Raw genomic sequence first — 10,103 nt, 5'->3', positions numbered from 1 at the left:
GTATTGAATCCCTTTCCCGGTCAGATGCTTATTTCCAAGTCCGATGGGTTAAGTTCTTATATCAAACAAATATTGCTGACCGAGTCAACCCATTAGGTCTGACCCAACTCGGTCAGATGAAAAACAAACAGGGCCTTATTCAAAGTTTTGTGATGTTTGGGTATTTTTTTTTTGCATTTTTATGATTTTTTTTTTGTTATCCATATAACCATTCCCTATATATAATCGTATATTTTAATCATTAATTGTTTTTAGCGTTACCAACTTTAAGATCATTGGTATAAGCCATTTAGTCGAGTTAGTATAGTTATTATCAATTTAAATTAAAAAATTACTAAGTTTCGTCAATAGAATTCTTTAGGAAATTAAAAGAATTTCTTTACTATGTTTTTTACCAACGGCTAAATTACCCGATGTTATAGTCGGTATTTAAATCCTACAATAGAATATTAAAAGGAAGTCGGTATGTACGGTTATCAATTTGTATCAATCAAATTTGTTGGTAGTTAAAAAAATTGGTATCAAATATACTTGGTATGACATTGGTAATTTTTTTTTTCTTTTCAACTATAATTGGTAACGACCAATTATAGTAAAGAAATTGAAAATCCTAATATTTGGATTGTAACAAAATATTACACATTATCAAAATTAATTTTTTGTAGACATAATCAATTTAATGTAATTTACCTTTAAAATTATTGATAAGTATTCATGATTTTTCTATTGACAACTAAAATAATATACATATCCCAGCAAATTATTTTTTTTAGTTAAATTGTACCAGGTCATGGTAGAACTCCAAAAAAAAAAAAAATCGACAATTTTGTTTGGATTTTGATTTTATTTGAAAACTAAACCAAGTCATGATGATATTGGATCGGAGGATATGGAGCGAGATAATGACATTTTTAAATATAATTTTTTTCTCTACATGCTTTCTCAAATTCCTTTTTGTTGTCATGTTGCTATGTGACTTGCATTATGCCAAATGGTCTCCAAGTGGAAAATTACAAATAAATGGACAAAGAAGTTATACCTTAGCAGTATCCAATTGAAGGGTTCAGGTTTCATTTAAAATGTTGATATAGTCTAAAAGTAAATTAAAAGTCGTTCAAAAAAACATGGAACCAATTTTTTTTTTTTTTTTATTTTTTTTTATTTTTTTTTTTGGAAACGGCGATTTATAATAGAAGCAGCAAACAAAACAGAACAAGTCTACGCCTACAAGAGACAGGCGGAGCGAAAAGAAAACAAAACGAAATTACATAGTTTTAAAATGACAACAAAGCCAATCCGATCAAATAAATCTATCCAAATTTCCCCTAAAGTTCACCCAATTGTACAACTCATTAATAATGTGGTCCGTCGTTTTAATAGGGGTGGTATGCTTTTTATTAAACGTCATGTTATTTCTGGCTTTCCAGACAAAGCAAAGGTAACTGTACACAATGACAATCAAGGTTCTTCGCTTCTTTGGACATCTACCCCAATTAGCCGCAAAACCCACTAGTCTCACTAGTACAGAAGAGCTTATTTAGTGTGAATCCTTTTTTTTGAGGCGGTTGTATGTGAAAACCGCCTCATTAAACGTCTGCAGCATTAAAAGATACGAAAACCGCATTAAAAGAGCAATAAAAAAAAAAAAAAATCCTCCGATAGATTTATTAATGCGGTTCACCGAAAATAGCATTAAAAACGATTTTTTGATGCTATTTGCTGTAAACGCACTATTAAATTAAGATTTTTTGGTGCGTTTTTATTCATAAACCGCATCATTAAATTTAGATTTTTTGGTGCGATATTGTAAAAACCGCATCAATTAAAACTAGTTATTATCAGTATATCGTACGAGGGTTTCTCTTTGTAAATGTGAACGTTCTTCTTCTTCGCCATAGATTCCCTCTGCAAGTGACAAAAACTCAAAATAGCCTCATTAAATTGTCTAGTTATCTTCATTAAAGGTAAATTAAATTTTATTGTTCTTTTGATTTTATATTACCTGTTTATTGATTAAATGATTGTTTAATTGTTATTTTTAAGTTGATTTTTATAGAGTATTAAAATGTTAAAAATTACATAACCTGTTTGTTGAAAATCGATATATTACATTCTTTGTTTGTTTATTTTAATTTTCAGATGAATCGTGATTATTGGGTGTACAAAGCTTCACGTTTTTCTGAACTTTATATAGAGGGTGTTCGAACTTTTATTAGGGTTGCCGAAGCAAATCGTGTGAATAAAGGAAATGAATCGATTTCTTGTCCTTGTAACCTTTGTAAAAACTTTAAAACGTTTAATTGTATTGGAGAAATAGAGTATCATTTGTTGCAAAATGGTTTTGTGCCTAATTACACTTGTTGGTCAAGACATGGAGAAACACTTCTTGATTGTGCCACATCGTCGAGCAATATAAATATTAATAATAGTACATACAACAACGATTCATATGTTGATGAAGATGCTCACCATTCAAATGACCCAAATGACAATTTCAATGAAATGTTTGATGACATGGAGACTAATATGGGTGATGTTGAACAAGAAAAGTTACAACGCCTATTTGAAGAAGCAGAAACACTGTTATATAGCGGTTCCAAATTTATGAAACTCGATGTGGTATGTAGGTTGATTAACTTAAAATTCGAAAAACGGATGGACTGATAAAAGTTTCACAAGTCTATTAGAGGTTTTACATGACATTTTACCGAAAGATAATGTATTACCCATTTCTACATATCAAGCAAAAAAGCTAATGTGTCCGATGGGATTGGAAGTTGAAAGAATACATGCATGTCCAAATAATTGTATGTTATATAGAAAGGAGTTCGAGAAAAAAACATAATTGTGTTTTTTGCGGTGCATCGAGGTATAAACGGAAAAAAGATTCGGATGAAGTAGATGATGATGTGACAAAAAATGGACCACCGGCTAAAATGTTGTGGTATCTCCCTATTATACAAAGACTAAAAAGGTTATTTTCAAACGAAAAAGAAGCAAAGTTACTTTGTTGACATTCGGAAGAACGTGTAATTGACGGAAAACTAAGACATGTTGCGGATTCACCTCAGTGGAGAAATATTGATAAGAAGTATCCTGAATTTGGAAAAGAGATGAGAAACATACGGTTTGGGCTGAGTTCAGACGGGATCAATCCTTTTGGGAACATTAGCAGTCGTCATAGTACGTGGCCGGTTCTTTTATGCATTTACAATCTTCCACCATGGTTATGCACGAAACGAAAATACATTATGATGTCGTTGTTGATTCAGGGGCCGAGACAACCTGGTAACGATATTGATGTGTATTTGTCTCCTTTGATTGATGACTTAAAAACTCTTTGGAGTTCGGGTGTAGATGTATATGATGCTTATAAGAAACAACACTTTCAATTGCGGGGCATGATTTTTTGTACAATAAGTCATTTTCCAGCATACGGTAACTTGTCAGGATACAAAACAAAGGGTAAGAAAGCTTGTCCAGTTTGTGAAGATCAAACAAGCTCGATATGGTTAACAAATTCCAAAAAAATGTATATATGGGACATCGAAGATTTCTTCCTAAGGGTCACCGTTTTAGGAAGCAAACTATTGAGTGTGACGGAAGTATTGAGATTAGAACGATGAGGAAACGATTTGATGCATTTTCACGAGTTGCAAGTATAAATGTTGTGTTGGGAAAAAGATTTCGTATTGATAAAAATGCCCTTTGGAAAAAAAAGTCAATTTTTTTTTAATTGCCTTACTGGAGACATTTGGATGTTAGACATTGTCTAGATGTTATGCATATAGAAAAAAATGTATGTGAGAGCTTGATATGCTTATTATTAGAGATGAAGCATAAAACTAAAGAGGTTAACGTCCGAAAGGACATGGCCGAGATGGGGATACGTGAAGATCTTGCCCCCGAACAGAGTGCTAACGGTGTTTATCTCCCACCTGCTTGTTATACTACATCAAAAGAAGAAAAAATAAAGTTTTTTCAATGTTTACATGATATTAAGGTCCCATCAACTTATTCTGCAAACATTAAAAGATTTGTGTCGATGAAAGACTGTAAATTGTTTGGAATGAAGTCTCATGATTGTCATGTTTTGATGACACATATGATTCCTATCGCAATTCGTGGAATTTTACAAGATGATGTCCGACATTCTATCACTAAGCTTTGTTTATTTTTTAACAACATTCACTCAAAGGTTATTGATGTAGAAGATTTGGATCAATGGGAGAAAGACGTTTATGTTACACTTTATGAACTAGAGATGTACTTTCCACCCTCATTTTTTGATATAATGGTTCATCTCATATCGTACAAGAAATTAAGGCTTGTGGTCCTGTATTCTTACGGTACATGTACCCTTTTGAAAGATACATGGGTATCCTAAAAGGTTACGTAAGAAACCGTAATCGGCCAGAGGGCAGTATTGTTGAAGGGTATACTTGTGAAGAGGTGATTGAGTTCTGCCAAGGTAATCCTATTAATAATATATTACAGTTATAACAATCTATAATATATTATATATAATATTAATATTTTTTGTAGGCTATATGAAAGATGTCGAAAGTGTTGGTGTTCCAAAAACTCGTCATTCAGGTCGACTTGAAGGAAAGGGAGGAGTCGGTTTCAAAATAACCATGCCAACTTATGAAGAGTTACAAGTTGCACATTTAGTGGTCCTAAAACACATGAAATGTCTTACTCCTTACGTTGATGAACACATGGACATGTTAAAGTCGAAATACCCGGGTAAGGAAAAAATGTGGTACATAAACAATCACAACAAAGAGTTTTCGGGTTGGCTGGAAAAGAAGGTAGCAGAAACGGATGTTGATGAAACCGTGAAAAGGTTGGGACGTGGGCCAGATTGTAGAGTTAAATCTTATCAAGGGTACGACATTAACGGTTATACGTTTTACACCAAAGATCAAGATGAAAAAAGTACAATGCAGAATAGTGGAGTTACAATGATAGCATCAACCACCGAATTCGACAGACGGGATCATGATACTTTGATAAGAATAGCCAAAGATTATTATTATGGTGTTATACAAAAAATTTGGGAGTTGAACTATTATGACTTCGTTATTCCTGTGTTCAAATGTAAATGGGTGAATAACCGTACAGGTGTTCAAGTTGATAGATATGGTTTTACACTTGTTGACCTTACAAATAATGGCTATGTATCTGAGCCATTCGTTCTCGCAAAACATGTCACACAGGTTTTCTATATCAAAGACCCGAGCAAGAAAAAAGAGCACATCGTCTTACAAGGCAAACGACGTATTATTGGTGTTGATGATGTCGTTGACGAAGAAGAATACGACCACTTTGATGATCTACCACCATTTTCGGTTGGTATTGAACCCGGTAATTACGATAATATTGAACGCACAACATTCGTACGATCTAACATAGAAGGGACATATGTTGATTAAGTGAATGAATGGTTTTTTTTTTCATTTTTGAATGTTGTTTTTACATGACTTTTGTATCAAATACTATCTATTGATAAATAATAACAATATTGTCCTTATCTTTTGATAATTATAATGTTTGTATAATTGTTATAAGAAATATCAAATAACATTTAAATGTATCAGGTAAGACTTTTATCTGTGGTGTTTGATCACTTGTGATGTGCATTTAATGTATCAGGCCTTTACTTATTCTGTTAACAAAATAAGCAATCTACTTTTACGTGAAAACCGCCCTAAAAAATAAACGACACCGCCTCAAAACATATAAAAACCGCATCAAAAGAAACACAAACCGCCTCAAAAAAACCATATTTTAATTACGCGAAAACCGCCCTAAAAATTAAAAGAAACCGCCTCAATAGATAGCATCAAAAAATACATAAACCGCCTCAAAAAATACGAATAAAAAATGCTAAAAAATAGCATCATAAAATCGATAAACGCATCAACACATATTCATTATCAACCATTCGATTCTATTTATCTACGGATGAGGATATTCTTTAATGCGTCACACGGATTGAGTAGTATTTTCTTTTTTAGATAAACTAAATTTTTTAATTTAAAAAGCAACGAGTAACAATTTTTTAATTTTTACACTCAATTGTACAATATATTGGTAAAATGAAAAAAAAAACATCGTAGCTAAGTGCGGTTCTTAATTTAAAGACTTACATCACCATTCACAAAGGAATTGGTTAAAACAAGGGTTAATGTCATAAAAACCCTCAAGTTTTCAAGGTTTTGTTGGTTTTGCCCAAAGTTGAATTTTATGTCCGTTTTTACCCTAACATTTTCGAAAAAATGTTCGGTTTTACCCTTTTACCGGTGATAACAGGTTTTCCAGGTTACCATTATATTAAATTCGCAAAAAAACTCTTAAGTTTATAATTTTTTTTTACACTTTTACCCTAAGTATTTTTTTTTCATAATATACGTATTCATGCAAAAAAATCTTATTTATATATGAAAAATGTTTAATTAAATATTGTATTTTTTTAATGTTATATATATATATATATATATATATATATATATATATATATATATATATATATATATATATATATATATATATATATTTGTTTGTGTGTGTGTGTGTTTTTGCAAGGATATATCATTTAAAAAGATAAATAATATTTCTAGAATTATGAATACGTGTTTTATAGATATAGTTTTTAGAAGTATAAATACATATTTTTATATTTTTATATATTAATATGTATCTATACTTCTAAAAATATATTTATACTTTTAAAAAAAACATATATCAAAATACATATTTACACTTCTAAAAATATATGTATATACTTATATAAACATGTTTATGATTGAACAAGTTTTTTTATTGATATGTATATTTTTAAATACATAAAAATACGTATTTGTAGTTCTAAAAACATATTAATTTGTTTTTTTTACATCTTAAATGGTTTATCCAAGATAAAAACATATACACACACACGCACACACACACACACACACATATATATATATATATATATATATATATATATATATATATATATATATATAAAGAAATAACATTAAAAAATGTAAATATAATATTTAATTAAATTTTTTTTGTATATAAATATGATTTTTCTGCATGAATACGCATAATATGAAAAAAAAATACATAGGGTGAAAGTGTAAAAAAAATTATAAACTTAAGGGTAAAAACGTAAAAAAACTGTAAACTTAAGGGTTTTTTGCGAAGTTAATATGACGGTAACCTGTTATCACCGGTAAAAGGGTAAAACCGAACATTTTTGGAAAATGTTAGGGTAAAAACGGACATAAAATTCAACTTTGGGCAAAACCGACAAAACCCTGAAAACTTGAGGGTTTTTATGACATTAGCCCTTAAAACAAAAAAGAAGAAAACATCCGTTTATCTAAGTCATGTGTAACGACATGAATTTTCAAAACAAAATTTTCAATTTTTAAACTCATAAAAACATATGTCTCATCATTAATTCTCAAAACAACCAACAATTGGGTCAAGGAGCAATTTCAAACATTTCCATTTTGATATTGGATTTCCCTTTTCAAGATGTCTCAAAGCAAGCAAGTTTTCAACACAACTATTTAAATCCAGGATCCACAATCATAGCTCAATATCAAGAGTGTGTGTACAATCATGCCGGTGCCTTCCCGCGATCATCGGAAGTACCTGAAACACATAACACATAACACGGTAAGCACGAATGCTTAGTGAGTTCCCCAAAATCCACATACAAGAAATTCGCCACTCGAGTCCCGTAGCTCGTTGGACTCTCTGGTCTGGTCTAGCTCGTTGGACCCTCCGGTCTGGTCTGATTGAGTACCCTCTGGCCTCATAGTTCGTTGGACCCTCCGGTCCAGTCTAAGCAACAATAATATAACATACAATACATATCACACAATCATGCATAACTCAAACAAGCACATAAGACCCTCTGGTCACACATAACTACCACTCTAGGTAAAGTATAGTGAGAAGACTCACCTCGTAAGGTAACTAGTAAAAATCTCGTGCCCGAAATCTTCGGTCTAAGCTGGGTTCTTAGGACTCTCTGGACCTCTCAAGGTCCAGATCTGATGTCTAAGCCTCAAAGGGACTTCGCATGCTTCATATCTCAACTTAAAAGAGGGCAAAGAAACCCTAACTTCAAGAGATCTACTAATCATACGAAAACAGGTATAGATTCATACCTCCAACAGCAGTCCTGAATGAAATAGAGAAAGATCTGAGCCCCTCTAGACAACTAAGCTTGAACCCTCTCCTTCTTCCTTGCAAGAATGCACTCGTCGAGTCCAGTCGATTCAGGTATATATATATATATATATATATATATATATATATATATATATATATATATATATATATATATATATATATATATATATATATATATATATATATATATATATATATATATATATATATATATATATAGTCTCAAAAATAGTACCTCGTTTAATTAGGATGGTGAATGATAGTCGGAAAAGAACTTTGTAAGAATTATAATGTTTTGTGTTTTATTATAACTAACATGTAAATTAGAAATTGTTGGTTTTTTGTATAATGAAGTTTTGTTTAATGTTTTTGTTTATCGATGATTTTAAAATGATATATTATTTTTTATAGTGCGGTTTTGTTTTGGTGCATTATTTTATTATAATTGTTTTATACTTTTTGACCTTATTATTTAATAGGATGGTTTCTTATTTTTTTGGTGCTATTTATTTAATAGAGCGATTCCTGATTAGCTGGTTCGATTATTTAATAGGGCGGTTTTTTATTTTTTTTGGTGCTAATATTTAATAAAGCGGTTCCTGATTTGATGGTGCGATTGTTTAATAGGGCGATTTTTTATTTTTTGGTGCTAATATTTAATAGAGCGGTTCCTGATTTTTTAATGCGATTTGTGACTTTAATTTTTGTATTTTATAAGGCGGTTTCCCCCTTTTTCTAATGCGGTTTAGAAACCGCATCAACAAATAGTGTCCTTTTTTGATGCGATTTGTGACTGTAATTTTCGTATTTTATAAGGCGGTTTCCCCCTTTTTCTAATGCGGTTTACAAACCGCATCAACAAATAGTGTTATTTTTTGATGCTATATTTTTTAGTGCGGTTAGAAAACCGCATCAACAAACTATATTAACCGCATTATCAAATCTTTTCTGTATTAGTGTCTTTCACCGAATCAAAAGTCTACCATGGGATATTATACCATTTTAACGTCCATTGAAGCACCTTAGTAACAAACGAGTAGCCAATCATAATGTGATCTGTAGAGTCGAGTCCATTAGAGCAAAAGTGACAGGAAGTAGGGATGGAGACACCTCTGAGAGAAAGGGTCACCGCAAAAAGAATGTGATCCATACATGCACGCCAAACAAAACCGGTTACTTTGTGGGGGTCCTCATTAGTCCAAATGGTTGGATTATCAACAGGACATGTGGTTTTAATATCTATAATACGTCTTAAATCGCGGACATAAAAACTGCCATCAGTAGCAAGGTAGAAGCCCACATGTCTGGGGAATTAGAGACACACCAGTTACGAAAACAAACTTGGATTTTGTCCCACTCCTCAATCTCACAAGGGAGCCTTTGTGTTTTTTTTCCATTTCCAGCAACAAACAATGAGGGAAATTTTTTTCCATTTCCAGCAATAAACAATGAGGGAAATTCTCTCAGAAACAAAACAGGATTTTTTTTCACATCAAGGGCCAATAGGTGAGGAAATTGAGAGGCAAGAGTTTCATCTCCCAGCCAATATAGTCATGGAACCAAATTTATAGTATGTAACTTTTATTTATTTTTGGCCCCAAATTTGACTGTAGAGACTCGAATAGTGGATATAAAAAGAAGATCAATTGTAATTAGCAAAACCAATTGAATTATCATGGCAAATTTTAGGTACTTAATTCTAACATATGATAATTAATGTTATTCCGAGTTATCTTTTAATTAACTTGTTATGACCATGATATCTATCACTTGATCACTTAATTGATTAATATTCGTGTCCATTATTATTCATATCTAAACCAGTAAATCTGCTAAAGCTCGAGACATACAAGCAAACCAAAGGGATGTTCAAAGGACGGGAAACTACATTCAAAAGCTCG

The 10,103-nt window shown here is 31.6% G+C and overlaps 1 protein-coding gene across 1 annotated transcript; it reads left to right on the top strand.

The window, feature by feature from the left end:
• Positions 1-3,871: 3,871 nt before the first annotated feature.
• On the top strand, positions 3,872-5,438 carry LOC145131665 (uncharacterized). The gene is made up of 3 exons (XM_079066321.1): positions 3,872-4,266; positions 4,371-4,471; positions 4,546-5,438. The coding sequence occupies exons 1-3, from the start codon at positions 3,872-3,874 to the stop codon at positions 5,436-5,438; spliced, it is 1,389 nt and encodes a 462-aa protein (XP_078922447.1).
• The last annotated feature ends 4,665 nt before the right edge of the window (positions 5,439-10,103 follow it).

The sequence above is a fragment of the Lactuca virosa genome, chromosome 8 (assembly GCF_052849685.1).
Source record: "Lactuca virosa cultivar CGN04683 chromosome 8, Lactuca_virosa_CGN04683_v6, whole genome shotgun sequence".
NCBI lineage: Eukaryota > Viridiplantae > Streptophyta > Magnoliopsida > Asterales > Asteraceae > Lactuca > Lactuca virosa.
This window is presented reverse-complemented; position numbering and strand designations above follow the sequence as displayed.

Coding starts and splice junctions, on each gene's coding strand:
- LOC145131665 (XM_079066321.1), top strand. CDS start 3,872: ATGGCCGAGATGGGGATACGTGAAGATCTTGCCCCCGAACAGAGTGCT. Junction 4,267..4,370: donor ACACTTTATGAACTAGAGAT/GTACTTTCCACC, acceptor CCCTTTTGAAAG/ATACATGGGTATCCTAAAAG. Junction 4,472..4,545: donor GGTGATTGAGTTCTGCCAAG/GTAATCCTATTA, acceptor TATTTTTTGTAG/GCTATATGAAAGATGTCGAA.